This window comes from Amphiura filiformis, chromosome 10, assembly GCF_039555335.1.
Source record: "Amphiura filiformis chromosome 10, Afil_fr2py, whole genome shotgun sequence".
In the NCBI taxonomy this organism is placed as follows: domain Eukaryota; kingdom Metazoa; phylum Echinodermata; class Ophiuroidea; order Amphilepidida; family Amphiuridae; genus Amphiura; species Amphiura filiformis.
In genome coordinates, this window is record NC_092637.1 from 12,407,446 (window position 1) to 12,430,183 (window position 22,738).

The 22,738-nt window shown below is 37.5% G+C and overlaps 2 protein-coding genes across 2 annotated transcripts in view; one reads left to right on the top strand and one right to left on the bottom strand.

Moving 5' to 3' along the window:
- The window catches only part of LOC140162507 (actin, cytoplasmic-like), an 84,704-nt gene extending 73,786 nt beyond the window's left edge, over positions 1-10,918 (top strand). The window contains exons 3-7 of the mRNA XM_072185752.1: positions 5,264-5,440; positions 6,037-6,179; positions 6,578-6,680; positions 7,212-7,458; positions 7,898-10,918. Coding sequence (XP_072041853.1) covers positions 5,315-5,440; positions 6,037-6,179; positions 6,578-6,680; positions 7,212-7,458; positions 7,898-8,421 — 1,143 coding nt within the window. The 5' untranslated portion in view covers positions 5,264-5,314 and the 3' untranslated portion in view covers positions 8,422-10,918. The remainder of the gene's footprint in view (positions 1-5,263; positions 5,441-6,036; positions 6,180-6,577; positions 6,681-7,211; positions 7,459-7,897) is intronic.
- A 9,275-nt stretch (positions 10,919-20,193) lies between these two features.
- Positions 20,194-22,085, bottom strand: LOC140162508 (alpha-1B adrenergic receptor-like). The gene has a single exon (XM_072185753.1). The coding sequence runs from the start codon at positions 21,486-21,488 to the stop codon at positions 20,340-20,342; it is 1,149 nt and encodes a 382-aa protein (XP_072041854.1). The 5' UTR covers positions 21,489-22,085; the 3' UTR covers positions 20,194-20,339.
- Between the last annotated feature and the right edge of the window lie 653 nt (positions 22,086-22,738).

The following is a 22,738-nucleotide window of genomic DNA, read 5'->3' on the forward strand; positions in this document are numbered from 1 at the left end:
AAAAAAAAAAAAAAAAAAAAAAAAAGAAAACAAGGATAATAGGCGGTACTAACATAAAAACACATAATTTTTATGTGTAATTCACAATTTTTCATCATTTTCTTTACAATTCTCCGCTTTTTCCTGTCACCCTGGGTGAAAAATAGTCTATTGTACCCCCCCACTGGCTACGCCACTGAAGCGTTGTAGAATCAGAATTAGCAGGAAACAGGTATGCAAAGTATTTCAATTAGAGGCAGCCACCATCTGATTTGTAGATTTACTTGGGAGGTTCCATGCATGCATACCAAAAATCTTCATCATAATAAATAAAAAATAATGCGATCAAGCAAAATAAGTCGTTTTTTCGAACAAAATCAAATTTCAGTTTTCAATTTTATTATGTGCCATTTTCAGAACTTCATTTTGATGAGAACTCAATTACAATATGACTTGCGGTTCCAGAGATATGGTAATTTGAGTGTTTGTTCAAAACAATGAAATACAAAAGAAGTTGCATAATATTGCTGGCTATCTGAAAATAAATATTAGCGACAAATGACTCATTTGGCTTGACCGCATGGAGACACACGGTATCTTCACCAGACCTTTGCAAAAATATCGCCCATGTGCAATTCATCAGTGCATCTTGTTTCTTAATAAATCGCATTGATAACATTTCATTAATTGACAATTATCGCACGGTGAGGGGCGAAGGGATGAGATGAGACGAAAACGTGTCTTAAAGGTGAACTCAGGATAGCCTATAAATAACAGTGTTTTAGTCGAGGACCCCATGTCCGAGGCCAAGGCCAAGGACTTGGTGTCCGAGGCCAAGGCCAAGGACTTGGTGTTCGAGGCCAAGGCCAAGGACATGGTGTCCGAGGCCAAGGATATACCTCAGAGGCCAAGGACTTTTATCTCCGAGGCCAAGGCCAAGGATCAAGGACTTCAAAAAGTGTCCTCGTGGCCAAGGACAATACTCAAGGAATACAACACTGATAAATGTACACCTGTTTTTGAAGGATACGGATAGAGACAAAATTCGTATAGGCTACTCTTAGAAAAAAAGAAAGGTTCTTAACTGTTCTTATGGAACCCTCACGAGATAAAAATTCCCTCTAAAAGGGAAAGCCAGCCTCAATGTAGAAGAGGTCTTGTAATTAGTTTTGGTCAATGTGAAAGGCATTTTTAGGATCACGGCTTACTACATCCATGTTACATGACAGTCCACCAAACCATCAACGGTGAGAAGATGTACACTGAAACTGCAGAAAACATTAACTCCTAATCTCCTGTCAACTCTTTAATTCATTATTGTTCATTATTATTAATTCATTATTGTTCTCTAAATTGTTCTGTTCTGGTTTTATTTGTCTTTTCAGCTTTTTACCCACGATATTTCAATTTCCAATTTTTTAATACCATAACTTACGAACTCAATTTCTTCGCTTAGGAATGTCCGATTTTATTGGGGAAAACGGCGTTGTGGAGCAAAATAGCTCTTTATGTGAAAGCCTCCAAATTTATAAGCTGTCCAAAAGATGTCTGTTTTTGACATGATACACCATATTTCTTAAAGACCCATTCAGTGATCCCAGTGCAAGAGTAAAAAATTCAAATTGTTTATAAATTGCTTAAAAGAGAAGGATAGGCCTAAGTCATTCAAATTGTCATTTGGTATTTTTGAAATGCCAAATTTGGCAAAAAATGAAGAAAACAGCAGTACTGACGAAGTTCAAGCCCCGCCATTCAAATACTTGTAGCTAATTTTAGATACTGTCAGTATCTAAAAATACAGATTCGTGTAAAATGTCTTATTTTGTCTTAAATAGGCCCACACGGCTTTTGGCTGAACCATTCGCAGACTTAGCACATCTATGTAATAACAAAGGTACGGTACCAAAATTTTGATGATTTTTACGATCGTCCGGATGAGCAAATCACTGAATGGGCCTTTAATATTAATAATAGATAAGCTGCCTTTAAAAATATTATTGACAATGTTGAGAGTAGGAATTACCTTGAAAAATGTCTCAAAAATACAACATGCCAGTTATATTCCGGTCTGAAACGATCAGACAATATTTTAAACATTAATAACATCATAAACCCAAATCGTGAAAAAATCACCCCGGGTAGATTTTTGGCTATTTCTCCATTTACGATCCTGCCCAAAAGTGTCTGCTTTCGATATACCACGTCACAAATACTACACTGCACTGACTGCAGGTTTTAGTTAAAAGGGCATTTCGTGATCCACAGCATCATCCACTAACTTTTCTCAAAAAAAGTTGGATTTTTATATCACTGGAAACCTCTGGCTACATAATGTTTATGTACAAAATATTTCTTGCAGATTAATTCGCTAGCAAAGTAATCGTGAAATTTGAATTTCGTTCTGGTATAGGGGCCTACCAGAACAAAATTGCAACACATTGTGTACACATAACCATGCATAACTCGTAAAGGCAAAATCGGAATCAACTGAAATTTTTTAGAATAAGCTTTTTTTGGATATCTACTGAAAAATGTCATAAAAAGAGGATGCTAGGATCACGAAATACTCCTTAAATTCGCCATAATATAAACTCACCTTACATGTACATTTTTTATTTTAAAATAATTTGATATTAATTCGCAATGTATAGTTTACTATATGATAGATGGTGGCAAGAACATTTATAAAGGACTGATTACTCACTGCAATCTTCACTCTTGTGTGTCTTGACTGTAAGTTTATGAATCAAATAAAAAAGATAGAAAGTAGCTTCACTTACGTTATGTGTCATTTTATTTATAACATAGAAGTTATTAAATTAATAAAGTAAGACAATTTATTTATATATAAGTGCATGTCAAATGGGTACATTGTTCAATACTATAGGCCTACATGCATAAATTATGCCCATATTATAGCTAGGCCCTAAAAACTTTATTTTGCATCGGATTTTTCCCGTTGAAAAGGCAAAACTGATGTTCATGATAGCAACTATTTCATCAATAGCATTTTGAGTCATTTTTATCCATAAAACGACACAGGATATGATAGATAATTACTTTGACATCAATATGGTCCATATGATGAAGATTTTGATTCTTAGATATGTTATCAACATGATATCACGCTGTTCAGTGGTCAAGGACCCCGGGTCAAAGACACTGAAATGACATACTTTTCTTCTGCTGACCATATGATGCTGTATATTAACTATTATTGTTACATTTTAGGCCTATACCTAAAACTTTTAAAGTCATATTAATTCAAACATAACTTTGGTAATACTCACTCGTTTTCATTCGTTGAAACGGCAAAACATACTTACTTTTCCTTACACATCGAATTAAAATATTTAAAAAAAAATTCAACCACAAAAAGTTTTAACAAAAAGTCATTCCAATACCAATAAAAATTAATCTCTTGAGCAAACTGACCCCATCCCAGAAACAGGTACCAGCCCGATGGGCTGGCGAAAAGGGTGGGTTCTTGAAACTTGAAATAACCACAACACTCGATGGTTTTGTTTAGCTTTACATAACCCATTTCAGAACTAAACTGGTTCTTTCAGGCCTCTACAGAACCATTTTGGTTATTTTTGAACCATTTTAGGTTCTACTTAGAACTTTTTGTTAAGAGTGTAGGCCTATACAGTTAGTAATTGCCATAGTGAAACACAATCCGTGATCCTGCTGCTATTTCAGCGAGTTCCTATAATGAGTGACTCGCCCGAGTAGCCTATGGAAAGAAAGCCAAGATATTGCAGGGAAATCCGGTATGCCTTAAAGGAATACTACACCCCTGTGGTAAATTTGTGACTATTTTTGCATTTTCTCAAAAATAATACACACTGGTAACAAAAGTTATGTATATTATTGGGGCAAGGAATCCAATTACTACACTGAAATTTCAGTGACTCAAGACAAGCAGTTCAGTATATATGATAGGAAATGAGGTACATCCTAGCAGTACCTTATTTCTTATCATAAATAACGAACCGCTTGTCTTGGGTCACTGAAATTCCAGTGTAGTAATTGGATTCCTTGCCCCAATAATATACATAACTTTTGTTACCAGTGTGTTATTATTTTTGAGAAAATGCAAAAATAGTCACAAATTTACTACAGGGTGTAGTACCTATAAAGGAATACTAAAGGTGTTATTTTAGCCTCTATATCGCCATGGTCGTGAGTGTATGTCTCATACACATCATTATTTTAAGTAGAACATCGACCAGAGAGGTAGGAACTCATTGATATTGCAGGAAGTTTATGTAGAATTGCTTCTCTATAGAGAAATAAAAGTCCTATGCTTATTAAGTTGTTGACCTGGATAGAAGATGTTAAAGATGTTAATGCATGTGTAAAATCAACTTCGATTGGCAGCTTTGCCAAGAAATAAATTGCATTTCCTTGCTAATTAGCTCTAAATAGCATAAATTCCAGGGATTTCCATGTTCAGTTCCATCAGGACCCAAGTATGTCTCCACACGCTTGTACGCATCGACCATTTAAACAAACAAACAAACACACAAACAAACACACCAACACACAAACAGCGAAGTTTTTTTTAAAGAGTGAAATTAATCGCAAATCGCAACGCTCTTTATTCAGGTCCGGTTTTTATTCTTCAGACTAAATAGCGCCACAGTGTCGTGTGTCCTGCACTTTTTGGTGGCGCTATTTCAAAATAAGTGAAGGTTCGTTTTGTGAGGAGTATCGAGATCGGGAAAGACTACATTACTTTGGTCACGTATACGGGGTCATTGGCATACAAGTGACCATATGACACCGTATTATGTGTTATAAAGTATAAACAGATTTGTAAAATGGGCGGACGTTTAGGTGCTGGAATTATGACAACTTGGTAGTCTTAATTATGGTTCTGTTCTTTTAGAGACCTTCAGAGACTGGTATGGGCTGAATTGAATTGTCTACGGCTCATCATATTGACGTCTGTCGCGGTCAAAAGTGAACGCAAAAAACGCACACAAAAATGTAGATATATTTCAGCCTAAGCTATGATTTGTTTTTTACAGGTTAAGCAATAGAACCATGATTGAATGGAAATAATGGCTTTCTACAAAATTATTACATCCTTAAATACTAAACAATGTGCGTAATTATCTATAGTGAAATGTGTAAAGTAATTCACGTGGCGTGCATGGAAAGCCTGACTTTAGAAGACCTACTTCTCAGTTGGAAATGAATTCAACTTGATCCGGCCATCATTTCTCTTCTTTAATTCCCTTATTTAATAAATCTCCTCTTATTCTTATCATTTCAGGTGAAAACACACACTGACGACACAAAGTAGAGAGGTTAAAGGTCGTCCGTCATGGCGGACGATAACGCACCAGCAATAGTGGTCGACAATGGATCGGGAATGTGTAAGGCTGGCATCGCAGGTGGCAACGCTCCAACTGCAGTGTTTCCATCTGTCGTTGGCAGACCACGACACAAAGTAAGTTTTCGTCATACAATAATAAAAATTCCTTTAAAAAGGAAATAATCCGGCCTTTGGAAGAATAGTTCTACCAAAATTGTTTTAAGTTGGCGCAATGATTACTATCAAGAATGTGATTCAGATCATATTTATATTTAGTAAAGAAATCGGTGAAATGGCATGTATGTACGATTATTTAGCCAAATATATTTTGGCGAGGGCCCGTCCACATTATGACGTCATAGTGCTATTATGTAAAGCCAGGCGACGGATGACATGATCGAGCCGGCAACTCGTGAAACCGTCCGGCCGTATGGCATTTTCCATATTCTCGGTTAGTTTTGTGGGGTTCATTATCGAACCCCAACGGTTTTAGCTTGTATTTATATTATTTATCAACATAGGCCTATTTGTTTTTGATATTTCAAGCGTTTTAAAATTTCAAAATAATCCCATTCAATTACACGGTTGACGATGAAAATTTACTGAATTTAGGGACTGCACGTCATACACCACCTGTGTAAAGCATATAACCAAGAAATACGTCATGATATCCTATTATTATTTTGTGCAATGAAACTATGACATCCAATTTACCCTATCTACGTTCACAGGAAACACTGTTTGGTTTAGGTCTACAAAAGAAGAAGCATTATCTTGGGGATGAGGCGCAAACCAAACGTGGCATCTTAAAACTGAAATATCCAATTGAACATGGCATCGTAACAGACTGGGACGACATGGAAACAATATGGAGGTATGGAATTTTAAATATTTGGGTAAAAAGTCTGACCCACCGATGTAGGCCTACCACTCACCGTACCGTAATCACCGTGAAAATTTAAACCAAAGTAGGCAAGACGAACTTATTTTCCACTTTAATATTATATAATCCATTTCAAATTAGTAAAGCTTCCACCTATATCATCATCCATTTTATTCGACTGCGGAGCAGGCGACTATAAAGTTTCTCCAAGCACGACGATCCATAGCTAGTGAGGCAATAGCATCCGGTTGTAAATTATTGTTGATATCTCCCAAAAACTTCTGTTTAATAAGTCAGAAAGCTTGTCCTTTAGTGCACTGGTCTTATTTTGCCATGTGATGGAACACACATTATGAAAACCTTTTGTTTTGATGATTTTTTTTTTATAGATATACCTTCAATACAGAATTGGGTGTGGACCCTGAAGATCGTGCTGTGTTGATGTCAGAAGCACCACGCAATCCAAAGTTACATAGAGAAAAAATGACGCAGGTATGTATGTTAGGGCCAGTATAACGGCCCGACGTTTTGGCGCGAGTTTTCTGTTGTGTCAAGAAGCCTTGAACAATTTGGGCGAACAAGTCAAGAACTAAAAATCGCAAAGGAGAACCATGCACAAGAGCAGCAAATTCAACGGCTATCGTAAAGGAAAAACACATGCAGAAACGTCGGCATATAAAGCCAGGTCATACTCCATCGCCCGCGACAGACCAAGCGGCTGCGTCTTCGGCAGCGGCTAAAATTTTTGGTAGCGTCTTTCGCTGCAGAAAACGCCGAGATGGAGAAAAAAAAGCCTTGAACGAAGCTAATCACTTGAGTGAAAAACCAAGGTTGTTAACCAAAAGCCGCTGGGGAGAATTGAAAACGCGACGTCTACCACGACAGAAAATCGCCCGCAAAGACGTTGGACTATATACGTAACATTAATCTCCCACACAAGGGGTGTAGATTTCAAATGGAATCACCCATTCGCTTCTTCCATTGCAATTTTCATTCATACTTTTTCGTGTCTTTACTTCACAGATATTGTTCGAAAATTTTGATGTTGGGTCGCTCTATATTGGTGTCCAAGGGGTGCTTGCCCTATTTGCATCTGGGCGCACGACAGGTCTCGTTATCGACTCCGGGGATGGGGTGTCATACTCGGTACCCGTAGTTGATGGGTATGCGCTCCCGTTTGCTGTGGAGAGACTGGATATGGCAGGCCGTGACATGACAAGTTTCCTGAGGACGATTTTGTTGGAGAGAGGATACTGGTTTAGCACAACAGGTATGGTATTGTTTTTGAATAAAGAAAATGTTATCCCAATACACAGCGTCATCATCCCTATATCTTCGTGTCATACATTGCCGTGATAGTAGGGCGAATCCACTGGTTCTTCAACAGCTACGCATAGTGAGTTTGTTCGAGATAGGCCGATCGACTCAGGCTAAGCACACTACCGGTTACCAAAACAATACACGCTTCTTCCCCATTACCATGATTACGAATGCAGCATTGCCATTTTATCAGCTGAAATGACTAATTTGTACTTATTTGTAATTATCCTCTTTAATGTTACCAACTCAAGAAAAATCGATTTTTCGTCAGGTTTTGTTTTCAAGCGCAGGTTGGGTTTTCAATACGCAAAGTAACGCTTAACATATGCTTTCAACACATATATTCAACTATATAACGGTACTTTTTTTGGTTTGTTTTCTTTATACAGCCGAACAAGAAATCATCAGAGAGATGAAAGAACGTATGTGTTACGTTGCTCTTGACTTCGATTTAGAAATGTACAACTCTACTCATCCGACAACCGAGCAAAAATTACCCAGCCAATACGTACTTCCAGACGGTAACACCCTCACCATTGGCAACGAAAGGTTCCGGTGTCCCGAAGCTCTTTTCCAACCTTATTTCCTGGGTATGGAAGCACCTGGAATTCATCAAATGGCTCAGAGTAGTATTCTCAAATGCGATCCGGATTTATTAAGATACATGTATGGAAATGTACTGTTGTCAGGAGGTTCGACCATGTTTCCGGGAATCACTGATCGAATGCAGCGAGAGTTACAAAGTATGGCGCCCCCAATGACTGTGAAAATTATAGCGCCCTCGGAAAGGAAATATTCCGTGTGGCTCGGTGGCTCAATCCTTGCGTCTTTATCAACGTTTAAGGATATGTGGATCACGCATGAGGACTATAATGAGTACGGACCGTTAATTGTGCACCAGAGGTGTATGTAGGATAATTAACTCGAGCTTGAACAACATGGCGCTATATCAAATGATGATTCCTCAACTGAATTCGCCGGAGAAGTAGATACATTATAATAGCCATTACACACCCGCAATTTATTTGTGTTCCACTGAAATAAAAAAAAAAAGTACAGAAGGTGTTCATCGTCATTATGTAAACCGAATTAGCCGGGGAATTACGTACTCTACAACTGTACTAGAAAATGTATTCTATTTTTGTGAAATTAAGGTGAAAGATTTCAGACATGGAAACAATTTGTCATTACTTTAGGAAGTAAACTCACCGTTACTTTGTTGGAAGAAAACACATGTTGTAATATAATTTCTCCGGTGAATGAATGACTTGGACAATACAAATACACAATACAAGAAATGGATGCTGCATATGAAAGGTCCTTCATTGAACAAAACACTTGTACCATTATAACGGAGATAACTGCGACCATATTTTATCCAACTGCCATATTCTTAATTGTGTTGACGTCTGAATGTTGTACAAAAATCAAACAATGCCTCAACAAAATGACGACGATGATAATACGCGGTCAGACGTTACAATTTACACGAAGTGTATGTCAGATAAATACTTCACAAACCAAACAGTATCTTCAAATACGTAACCCCACATAATTGGATGGTGGTCTCCTGTCAATTACATATCATGAGTTTATATCATCATTTGTGTCGTGATTTTTGTGACCTTTGCATGCAATATTATCTATAGTCTTCAGCGCAGTACGTGATACAGACACTTTCGAAAGGAATAACCGTGTTTAAGCGATCTGACCTGAACGTAGCGAGTCAATATACGAGCAACAACGTTATCAGGTTTAACTGAGCACTACCTGCCGATCTAACATTACCTCTGAGTGGTCAATTACATGATATTTTCACTTAAATCACCAATCAGAATGGAGCTTTGCAAATAATTCACCCCCATTTTTTTGCGTGGTGAAATTATTCTAACAATGTTGCTGATTGGGCCAACTGATAATGAAAACTTCTTTTTGGCCAATCGGCAGGTAGTTCTCATATGGTTAAAACGGTTTCTTCTGTTATCTATATGGATACAGTGTGGATGAAAAAGATGTACATGGATTCAAATGAGACTGGAATTAAACACTTGAATATTTGATACTATTGCCACTTATTTGTTATATAACAACATTTCTGCAAAATGTGACACATGGTTGCAAAGCTTTGATATGAAAAGCCGAGACACTAGACAAGCACCATAATGGGAGTTTTGTCAAAGATTTGTTGGAAACCTGTTTCCCGCAATGTTTATTAGAAAGGATCTATCTGCCAAACGGACTTCAGTACTTGTTTGTTTATGATAATATAACTGGAATGATGTGCACAGGATCGTGTCCGGTCGCTAATTATTGACGCGTCCAGGCGATATGAGTTTGCAACGTTTTTGTAAAGGATGATTAGTAGTATAGCCTACTAGATTGATACTAAGATATTTTGACCGGTCCTTAGTTATGTAATACTTTATCCCGGGTACTTTATGTACGGGTCCATACCGTAAAGTTACGATCCTCACGTAGTATATGACGGATAATCACTTCGCAGCACTCTCAGAAACGCGGATTAACGTGATGTTAGACACTTTTGTGGACTCATAGGATAAATGTATTATGCAAAAGGAAAGTAAGATATTGGTTTTTTTACCATACTGACATATAAGATGAATCTACTCAGTGTCACCAGTAACAACCAGAAGTTTTAATCCAGTTATAATAGGCCTAATTAGTTTGCACATACAGTGCCCATTTCATCATCGGTGGTTAGTTATGTAGACTCCCTACTGGTTAACGCATTTCTTTGAAAAATTCCATCAGAGATTACAAATTTGCGATAATTACCTCGTGTCCTCGTCGTAAAGTTCGACATTTTTCTTGAATATATCCAACGTCAATAATTGTTGACGATTCAGCAACAAGTAGGCCCCCTATCAAATTTTCGGAAATAGGCCTATTTGAGACTATTCGTCAGCAGTTCGAAATTGTTGGTATAATTATATTGAAAGAATAATCTCAAAGTTTGATCCCACACTAAAAACTGGGACACTACATGTAGGACACAATAATAATGTGTGCACTGCCGCATTAATAATAATGCATGTCCTTTCTCTGCTGGTAAGTAATAGGGTAAGTAATGTGAGCTGTCACACTGCCATCATTAATGAAATGTAAAGAAAAGTAAAAACGAGGGCGCTGTGACGAAGGGAAGGTTTATCCGTAACCTGGATTTAGGGGGCAGATTTTGAAAAAAGTGGAGGGGGGTGGGGGCGTATTTTGAACAAAAAACTCCACCCTGTAACCATGTCCATGGTAACCTATTTTAAATCATCCCCTCGTAACCTATTTTAAATCAATTCCCTCTCTTTTTTACTCTTTAAAAAAAAAATTTTTGCTCCTTTTTAAGGGATCTAGAATGAGCGTTTATGGCGTTTCGACAGTATTTTTTGTGGGACATGAGAGCACCTCAGACGTATCGAATTGCATTCTGAATACGAAGCATGTCTTTCTGATATCAAATAATTTTCATTTTTGAAATTCACGACTAATACAAATTTTATGACAAATTATTAAAATTTGATATTTTTCAAATTTTTGATATATAACAGTCCTCGAAATAAATTTTATAAATCTAATGATATATTCTTAAAGTGTATGTAGCTGGGAGGAAAAGCCGACGATCAATTGAAAATTTTGACCTTTTATATTGAAGATATGGATTTTTTCCCAAAAGACCTAATTTTTTGGTGTTTTAGGAAAATCCATATCTTCAATACGAAAGGTCAACATTTTCAATTGATCGTCGGCTTTTCATCCCACCTACATACACTTTAAGTATAAATCATCAGATTTATAAAGTTTACTTCAAGTACTGTCGAATATCAAAAATATCAATTTTTAATGATTTGCCATAAAATGTGTATTACATTGCGAATTTCAAAAAATCAAAATTATTTGATATCAGAAGGACATTCTTCGTATTCAAAATGCAATTCGATATGTCTGATGTGCTCTAATGTCCCACAATAAATACTGTCCAAACGTTCATACCCCTTCCCTTAATTTAAGTTTTTCCTCCCAAATTTCCGCCCATCTCGCCTGGTAAATCCTACTCTGAACACTGGGGAAAAGAAACGCAACTTATTGTTGTTAATGTTTACGTTGCAGTGAATATTTGTGAACATAACATATTTGAGGTAATTTAAAGTGATTATATTTGGCATTTTTATTTTCCTCAGTGGTTATGCATATCTTGATACTTCTTTTCTAATTATTTTCCATTTTTAAGGCTTCCATGCATCATTTCGTTCTTTGAAATTATTTTAAATTATATCAAAGTAAATTGGCATCATAAAGCCCATTCGCCAAATACCATTCTTAAGATATTTCGTTTACAAATTGTTTTAATTTGCAGATTTGCTATGTTTTTTAGTCGTTATGTCGGGGGGGCATTTTTGGGCAAAATTGCAGCAAAACGCGGCAATTTTCGTAATTTGGGGTTTCTACTGGGTGATTTTATCCCATGCTCCCCGTGGCACCACCACTGATTGTAGAGTTATGTCAGATTTAGTTATGATTATAATCATTATTATTGCAATGAAAGAAATCCACTATTTTGTAAGTTGGGCCGTTGTGCAATAATATCAAATAAAAGCAATTTGTCCAAACATGATAAAGTGTGATGTTTTTTTTTGTGTGTGTGTGATGGTCATGGTGAAGGGTGGGGATGGGGATATGTGTGGAGGTGGTGAGGTTGGGTATATACACGTCTCAGAACATTTAAAATATTCTTCGTTCTGGCCATAAGGGATCCAACTAAAATCCAACTCGAAGTGACGGGGATGTGCGGACAGCAGTTCGAAACTAGGGGCCTTTCGGGGAGAGCCTAGACACCGACAAAAAAAAGAAGGGGGGGATTTCAGTTAGAAGGCCCCTAAAAAGGGGTCTTTCTTGAGACTGGGGAAAATCTTGCCAAAAAAAAGAAAAAGAGGGTCATTCAGTGAGACTGGGAAAAATATTGGGTCAAAAAGTTTAAGAATTTGAAAAAAAATTGAAGAAATCTAATGAAAAAAACAGGGTCATTTAGTGAGAGATTATCAGAAATTTACCCAAAATTTTGAAATTTTAACAGGGGGTCTTTTGGTGACAGAAAAACAAACAGGGGGTCATTGGGTGAGAGGCATAGTTCAGTAAAACAAAAAAGAGGTCATTGGGTGAGAGGTAGTTCAGTAAAACAAAAAAGGGGGTCATTGGGTGAGAGGGACTTGAAAAATTGGGGTCAATGTGGCCGCACATTCCCGTCACCCGTTTTTAGCGAGGAGGGGGGAAAGATGAAAGACTGATGAGGATAAAGCAGAACAACACACACCAATGATGACAATATAAGAATTTGCAAAACATGAATCAATCATACCTGTACTATTTTAAAAAATAAGCCCCTGATAAAAGCATTCATGACAAAGATTCATGGAAACAATTAAGGATTCTTGAATGATGCTTGTCGGATACGTCATAGGGCATATTCAAAATTTTATGCCAATATCTTTTGACAGGTTCATCTTATTTATTGGCCTATATTAGGCCTATAGCCTGACACTATTTTCTCGAAATCTAATCGGCCTATTGTTGTAATTTAGCTTATTTGCATGAACGTTTGAACCTATTGGGAAGCGCGGCTTTAAAGTGGCAAGGCGTAGGCCCTATTCTTTGAAAAACCCACACATGTGTAGGCTACCTTATTATTAAATTCAGATGAAATCACGTTCATTTTGCCCAATAATATAGGACCTACAAAATGGTGCAGATGAATATTTTAAGAATATTAAATCTCATGTGACTGGATGAGGAAAATACAATACCTTGAAAATCTCGAAAAAAAAGTAATAAATTTATACTTTGTGGGTTTCATAGGCCAACATCATATTGAGCCATGTACAGTGGCGGCGCCAGGATTTTTTCGGGGGGGGGGCATTGAGGGGGCAACGTGAATTTCAGGGTGGGGGGCAAAATCAACAAATGTTGCGCAAAATTGCAGCAAAAAAAGGATGTTTTCGTAATTTTGGGTTTTACGGGGGTGGGGGTGGGGGGTAACAGGGGGCAATTTGCCCCCTCATGCCCCCTGTGGCGCCGCTACTGAGCATGCAGCTAACATGGTTTAAATATATAGGATTTTCGTTTGCTTGACTTGAGCATTTTGTTTGAGGCTGGTCCCATCAGGACCCAAGCGTGTCTCTGAACAGAGTCAGAGTGACCGTTTAAACAGGTCAAGTCAAAGAGTTCTACAAATAGATAATATCTGGGGATGATATATAAAAAGCCGGGACAGACAGACATGCACCAGACAGACACAGACAGACAGACACACACACTGACAGACAGATAGATAGACAGACAGACAGACATACAAGAAGAGTAAAATACCACACAAGCAAACCATCTATCGCAATGGCTGCACCGCTTCACGTTGCAAACATGACATAAACAAACCGATAACCTAGTTTTGAAAGATCAGTTTAGATCACCATGGGAATGCAAAGTTCTGGGGTCAAGTTCAACGTCAAAGGTTAACCGGTATAATACATTTGAAATTCCAGAGGGTGCGTGTTGATCCCCACAGGCTAATCTTTTCATCGCCTTCATATCATATTTCATGTTTTTACGGGTGTTCTGCCAATAAATGCAGTCAGCCAGATTTCAGTCACACGCGCGGGATTTTGTGAGGATTTTGAGGATCGGTTTGAACATCAAAAGCTATCAAACATAGACACTGATTTGAAAGAGCAGCATTTATTGAATTTTAATACTGTCAGATCTTTATTGAATTGGTTCGGAGGGACACTCAGTACTCATGATGATTCGGGATTAAAACACTGTTTTTCTGCCCGTTCTCTCCCCGCCAAATACATGTTTTCCAACAAAGACCCCCCCCAAGACCAACCACCCTTTTCTCGAAAGACCCCATATTTTTCTTGTTTTTCCCCAGAAGGCCAATTTTTACTATCCCAAAACTCATTTTTTGGAAAAAAATCCTACAAAAGACTAAATTTTTAGTCTACAAAAGACTCAATTTTTAGAATCTGTCCCGAAAGAACCAATTTTTAGGATCTTCTTCGAAAGGCCCCTTAGCATAATATGCATTACCTCCAAGGACCCCAATTTTTAGCATCTCCCCGCGAAAGACACCCGTTTTTTGAAATAATTTGCCCCTGAAATACCCTTAATTTCACAATTCTGCAAGGCCTCACGTTGAAAGTTGCGGACACACACCCATGTCACTTTATTATTGGAGTGCCCCCCCCGGCCCGTGGAGGGGAACTATTTCAGGGATATATATTTCTTAGTGTGCTCACCCAAAATTGGCATTTAAAAAAGTTCGGCACGAGTTTGAAAATGCCGTTGTGGCTGCATACCACCTCGATTTCAAATCATTTAAAAAAAATCGCTTCAATTCCTCCCTTTCATTTGCCACAAATCCTTGGCACCCCAGAAGTCTTTCCCCATACCCGTTTACAACTTTATCATGACATGAGCATATAGGCCTAGGGCCTATATCAAATAGTCTGATTATTAGATTTCATGCGAACAGGAAATTTGGCATATTTGAACGTTTTCAGTGTTGTTTTTCTACGCCTTTTTTGGGGCGTGAAAAAAGTACCATAAATGTGTGCCAAAAACATCCTATCCCCTTCTTTTGACCTGCCAAGAATTGGTCCCCCTAGCTTGCCAAAAATACGTAATAGATCTATTGCACATAATATTATTGCACCTTCCCGAAGTAAATTGCTCAACGACGTTTTAGAATACCCAATTACCAAATGGCATACCGTATAGAGCCTACATATTTGTGCGTCTGGGACCCCAATGCTCTAGAACGTGACCCATTCCCACAAAACCTGGCATATTATGTCGACATATCAAAGCAAGATACATACCATAAACACTCACTGGCCAATGATTTCTGAAATTGAGTTTTTTTTTGTATTTTTGTTCACCAAGTGAACATTTCCCTCACTTGAACCCATATCTCATTCTCATGCACAGTTTATCCCTTACATACACTCTGTCTTGAATAGCTATTCTAGCCCATCAACACTGCGGTTAAGAGACTAGGAAATAGTTCCTAATTTCTCAAGGTTTGTATCCCTTTATCTAATCCTGTGCCACATGACACGACAAGGACTTTTTAGCACATCTTATCTTGTATTGAGACAATGGCAGCCAGGACTATTTTTTTCAGTGCTTTTTTTTTTTTCTAAGCATGTTTACTATTGGATTGAGCCATCACATGATTATAATAGGCTTTACTGATTGGTGGGTCAGGTCAATGATATTGTTTATTTTGTGATCAGGCTGAGCATATATGAACAATACACTAGGTATTTTGATACAGGCGATTTACTCAATTACTTCCAACTGACGAAATTTAGTTCCTGTTATCTACCCAATAATGTTTGGTTATATTAATTGGAACCCTAATAATTATTGGGCCAAGGTTATTATCTGCATGGTATAATTGAATTTCAATAGGCCTATGATATTGATATTGATTTGAAAGTTTGTATTTCAATTAGTTTCTTGCTGGAGAGTTATCAGAGTCAGGATATAGGTAGGCCTATCATTATGCCTCAAATCACTAATTTATTGTAAGATCAGTGCAGAGTAAGTTAGCATATGAAATGGAAAGTTCGAACAAATTACTATACACCTGATCCGTGAACTGTGTCTTTTTGAAAGACTCTTCTTGTTTGAAGTGACAATCTTTTTGCTGACCCGAAGGTGTATCTTACTTACTGACTAACCTTTTGGTCTTAATTTAAATAGGAATATCTCGAAATGCCAAGAAGGTGTGAAACCACCACTCCCCCGAGTGGTGTCAAATGGAAGCGGAGTCCCAACTTTTTAAGGGATGTTCACATTGTTTTCATAGGGCATGATAAGGGGTATTGATTGATCATCATAGGAGCCAATACCGGAAATACCCCCTTCCCATGCTAAAAGATGCAATTGACTCCTATGATGTGGTAAGGTCCTTTTGGCTATGTGTTCTTTGTATTTGAACTTGTGCCAAGATGTGGGTCAATCAGACTGGCAGAACTACAGACGTTTCAACCTGTCCACTGTGAGTACATAATTTGTTAACCTTTGACCATGCAAATCATATCCCACAGTGCATTGCGAATTAAACGTTATCATAAAACTGCTCTGGAATGCCTGCAACATAAATGCCTGATAAATAGATAAAATAAATAGATAGACAAATAAATAAATAAATAAATACATAAATAAATAAATAAATAAATAAATAAATAAATAAATAAATAGATAAATAAATAAATAAATAAATAAATAAATAAATAAATAAATAAATACATTTAGAGAGGGTTATCGGAGGTCAAAGGTCATATAGGTGCCAAAGCATAAAAATGACTTTTAATTTTGGTAAAAGTTGCAGACAATACACCCGATTGTACCCGTCTGCCCGTTATTTTAGACGGGGAGTTTGCTCCTTGGGACGAGCAAAGTTAATGCCTTTGACAGATGCTATAATTGTAGGTGATGTTCAGAAAGGCTGTTGACCTTTTTAGTAGACCAAATTTGCAAAACAAGGCCATAGTCTACATATTTGACCCCCCAATGGTCAAAAAAAGGGGGGGGGGCTGAAATTTTTGAGATCTTAAAAGGGTGGGGGCGAAAATTTTCGCGATGAATTTTTTTATCAGGCCCCCCTAAAAAGTGTTTGTGAACGGTCCCTTATATTGCACAGCCTCTAAATCACACAGCAGACATGCAGCTCATGAACTTCTGCACGCCTTTGCACGCCGTGCTATGCATCAAATAATGTGAATATCAACATTTCCCACAGTTTTCGTATTTTAATAAACAGCTGATAATTTGTCCATTTCATTGACATAATCACCAGGCAAAATAAGCCATAGCCCACAGTCTTGGGCTTGTTGTCTCCAAAATAAAAAATTATGGACAATTTTATAAGTTTAGGCAATTTCCATATTTTTTCCCCATTCACTATAATTCTCAATACATATATTTATAAATTTATTAATAAGGTATTAGAGAAAGATAGGCCTATACAATATTTAAATGAATACATAAATAATAAATAAATAAATATATAAATAAATAAATAAATACATAAATAAATAAATAAATAAATAAATAAATAAATAAATAAATAAATAAATAAATAAATAAATAAATAAATAAATAAATAAATATATAAATAAATAAATAAATACATTTAGAGAGGGTCATCGGAGGTCAAAGGTCATACAGGTGCCAAAGCATAAAAATGACTTTTAATTTTGGTAAAAGTTGCAGACAATACACCCGATTGTACCCGTCTGCCCGTTATTTTAGACGGGGAGTTTGCTCCTTGGGACGGGCAAAGTTAATGCCTTTGACAGATGCTATAATTGTAGGTGATGTTCAGAAAGGCTGTTGACCTTTTTAGTGGACCAAATTTGCAAAACAAGGCCATAGCCTACATATTTGACCCCCCAATGGGCTGCTGAAGTCTGGTAAATGTTTTAAAGGTTAAATTAGGACAGGCAATTTTATTCAAATGACGGGCAGCCCTCTAGCTGCTGCAGGCATTCTAAAAACTGTAGCTTTTTAGTATATAAATACAATGCCTGTATTAAAATCTCAGAGCTTTTGAGTTTTGTGGGAACGGCTCCAAATTAAACACACGGTGGAGGTATCACGGAAAGCCAATAGGTTGATTTCCTGATGACGGAAACTATTGGTGAGGTGAAACTGATAGGATGTGCAAGGCGTAACAACTCCAACACTGTGTCACGCACAAATTAACAAAGTTTATAAGGAAAATATGTGTTGGTGTAACTGCTGTGTTTATGCCGAAAATCTGTTTTATTAAAAATATAAAGTCATTGTTATGTCTGAATAATATCCTACAATATTTAGCGGTTTCTATTATTGGATGCTGGATGATTTATTGAATCATTATTGGCATAAAAACATTGTCAAAAAAATAAGGGAATTAGAAGATCTAACCAAATGCGAATTAAAGTACTGATATCAATTTCATTTAATGAAGTAATTTACCCTTTATTGATCATGTTTATCTGTTTTGCATAGACCGTTAATATACTTAACTGCAATTGGAGGTCCCTGGTTCAAGCATCTCTGAATTCCACCTGCCCTTTCAAACTAAACTCTACACCACGTCTTTACTTAACCCATGAAGGCAAATCAGTCCACTGGAGAAATCAACTGGAGAAATCTGGACCTTGTTCTAAACTGAATGGGACTGAGCATGGGGGAGGAGTCCTGACTGGGGCATTACCCTTTGGTTGTTTATGTGTGGGATAAAGTCGGTTATACCTCGCTATACAGACTTGCTCAGCACAGGTCGGCTACAGGCCCGCTCCAGGCCCGCTCCAGGCCGGCTACAGGCCAGCTACAGGCCAGCTACAGGCCAGCTACAGGCCAGCTACAGGCCATCTACAGGCCATCTACAGGCCAGCTACAGGTCAGCTACAGGCCAGCTACAGGTCAGCTACAGGCCGGCTACAGGCCAGCTACAGGCCAGCTACAGGCCAGCTACAGGCCATCTACAGGCCATCTACAGGCCAGCTACAGGCCAGCTACAGCCTCGACCCTTCAATCAAACAGTCATTCAATTAATCGATAAGTTAATTTATACAAAATCGACATATTAATCAATCAACATGTCAATCAATCAATCAATCAATCAACCAATCAATCATCCCACCATGTACAAGCAGATGCCTATTATTTAAACCGAACATGCGCAATATTTTGAGCGGAAAACGGTATTATTAACACATTTGTGTACCATGTGTACCAGCCTGCTGAGTCCAATGACATTCTTGATTGAAAAACATTGACTCGTTACACTTTCCTGCATATCAGCATGCGTTATATCATATTTAATATCTAATTTGATATAGGAATACAATGTGCAGATTTCATTTTTGAAAAGAAAACAACAATTCAGAAACTGTAATGTGAGAATAATTATCATTTCTGATTTCGTGAAACTTCGCTTTGTAAGTAAGTTGGAACATAACCACAGTCAATGTTCACTTTTCATTTTGATCTCGACAAAAGTTATGAAAAAAAATCTAGGTCTAAAACGATTCATATATACGTAGTATTCTCTGGTATTATGTTTAAAAAAATTGATAAAACCGTCGTCGAACGATTTGGGGAGCTGTGTTACACCTTGAACGCAGACATCTGCATTTTCTATACTAAACGTCATGTGCAATATTTGCTATAGCTTCTACTATTTGTACGCAAAAGATATTATCTACGAGAACCACCTGTTTGTAATCTGAAGACAAATTTCTATCTTCTGACCAATCCAAATGACCTTAAATAGTACAACCTTATTTGAGTTTCGGAATGATAAACAGTGCTGCAACTAAAATTTGGTACGCAATTTACACTTTTATCACGGTTTGATATTCGTTACAAACATGCATGACAACGAAAGGCTTTGCAGTTTGTGCGAGAATGTTTCATAAGGCTACATACATGATTATTATCAGTAGCATACTATAATTGATTAAAAAAATAAAAAGACCCAGAATTGAACCTTGAGGGACCCCTACTTTTATCAGTATTAGATAATAGGGAACGAACTCTTTTGAACATGCGAGTATTATCATTATTAGTAATTCTTAGAAATAAGAAACCTTTTTCAATAAAGAATGGACTCAACAAAAAGTTCATGTCATTACAAACAAACAAAAAATAATGCACCCACCTATTTATTATAGGCTAGCAAAAGTAGAGTAAATAACTATATAAACATTGTATAAAAATCACCTGGAGCCCTCTTCCATTTTAAAAGTTATAAACATAGGTCCTGTATCATCTTGCAAACGTGCTCCTAAATGATCTCAGAAAAGCAGATTGTTCTGGTATTTTTGCACATTGGCAATTCAAAATTAGTCTATACACAGTCTTGAAATGCGGATGCTTCGTTGCGTATATCATCCAATTTAGGCACGAGTTTAATAGAAATATAGTCGCTACCCAAGGTATTAACGGATCGCTAGGCGGAATCATTAAACATATTCCATAAGGTAATATGCAAATGAGGAACACCACGACGACGTAGAAGAGATTTTTCGTAATCTCGACCTGTCGTCTGCTTAATTGTTTCCGTTTTTCAGTCGGGGTCGGATACACTACTACACTGTGCCGGTTGCTCAGTGAGGCTTGACTCACAGATGCATTCTCAGATACCTCTCTGTTCACCTGATCTTTCATATTTCTGTGGTGACTTTTCAGATGTAAAAATACCTTCACGTAACAGACGACAATGATGGTTAAAGGTACTGGAAACAGAAGAGCCGCTTGTAGCATACTGTAATAGTCCGATAATGGATGGGAAGTGTCATGGGTACACGAGCTGTATTTAGCCGTGAATCCAAGCTCTCCAAGTCCACAGAGCGGAGGGACAAGAGCAACAAGAAGAGGCCAGATCCAAACGACAGTCACTATGGTCGCCATCTTGGTTCTGCTATAGAAAGCCCTGTATCTTTTACTCTGACGGGTTATTAAGAAGTACCTATTGATGGAGATTGCCGCTAAAGTGTACACACTACATCCTGCGCATGTGTAGAGCACAAGAGCTGCGAATTTGCAGATCATGTCAGGAAGCGGGTATTCATCACTCGGTGGATACAACACCCCCACTGCATTCCAAGGAAGAACCATGCAAGTTAATAGGTCGGCCACGGCTAAGTTGACCACGAACACATTGGTAATGGTACGAAGTTTCCTGGATAGGAAGACGGCGAAGATGGTGAGGCTATTACCGAAGATACCAACCATTGAGATGATGAGGGTAATAATACCAATGGTGAGTCTTTCAGGGATGTTGTCGAAGACGAAGTCTCTACCACCTGGTGATGAATGCATTGTTGTATTAAGACTGTCACTATCACTTGGTGAGGAATGCATTGTCGTAGAAACAGTTTGCAGAATGCTTGATGTTAGGACATTTGAAGCCATTATGAATATAAGTCCTACTTTGCGCCGGTGATGAGAAACTCTTCAAACCTCCTGTTTTCAAATAAGCAGAAGCGAGACGAATTAAAGTACTACCACAAGTACTTGTTGCGTGCCGTAGATGCCCATTTGCGACAGAAAATAATGATGAAAATAAAGTGTCCTGGTCGGGTACAGAATAGTTAAATGCTGAATATAAGCCCAAATTCCTTTGTTAAATTTTATCTACTCAAGTTCCGAATTTGCATGGCATCGAATATCTGAGTGAAGTTACTTTTGGTTCAATAAAGTGCTGAAAATGGGTCATGTGAAGTCCTCGAAACCCGCTGTTTCATTTACCGCATTACCAGAAGTCAAAGTTATTAGAAGTTAAATATGTCACAAAAACTCTGCTTGAACGAACTTTTCGAAATTGAGGCAAAATGTTCAGTACAAATCCAATTTAGATTTAGATTTTGATTCCGTTGGTGACGTTACAAAAAGTGAATTTGTGTTATCCATGAGTCCGTGGTAAGAGGCCATGAATCTCGCTATCTGCTCAAATTGTGTTGAAGCTGAAACATGGCATAAATCAGACCATTGTACATGTAGGCCCTACATTATAATTTAAAACCTTCTCATTAAGACACAGTTCTTCACGCCAATATATTTGTACGTTATGAAATTACTTTTGTTGAATACATTGGGTACATAAACTCATACTCCAAAGTTTGAGGTCAACCTTTAAACTCTATATTTGCTACATGACGTTAATGAACTATGCCGTTGGAGATGATGGAATGTTGACTCACTGGAATCAGGAAGCAAGTACAAGGTCTATAAGTTGATGATAAACTCTTCACACCATCCAGTTTAAAACGGCAAAAGTTGAACAAATCAAAGCACTATCACAACTACTTTGATGCATGCCATAGACTCCCAGCCATTTGCGATAGAAAATGGTCTAATAACGTCAAAATCGTAAACGCAGATCGCTGATAGCGAAAGCAACCAAAAGGTATGCCAACATCAAATAGAGTTCGCCACCTTAGGAGATTCTATCAAGAAAATACTTTTATTGTATACCGGTCTAGTTTCACATAATCATGTCACGTGATCGTGGTGATATCAAAGGTGATCGAACTTGAGGTAAAATCATCACGAGGTGGAATTCGATTTTCAACATAAGTTTTGTTTGCAAATCTGTTTGTGTCATAAACATACTGCTATCGATGAACAATCGGTACCTTATCATGCAAAAATTGGAGCAATAA

What these genes read in the sequence shown, in the direction of transcription:
- LOC140162508 (XM_072185753.1), bottom strand. Translation starts at nt 21,488, where the DNA reads ATGGCTTCAAATGTCCTAACATCAAGCATTCTGCAAACTGTTTCTACG.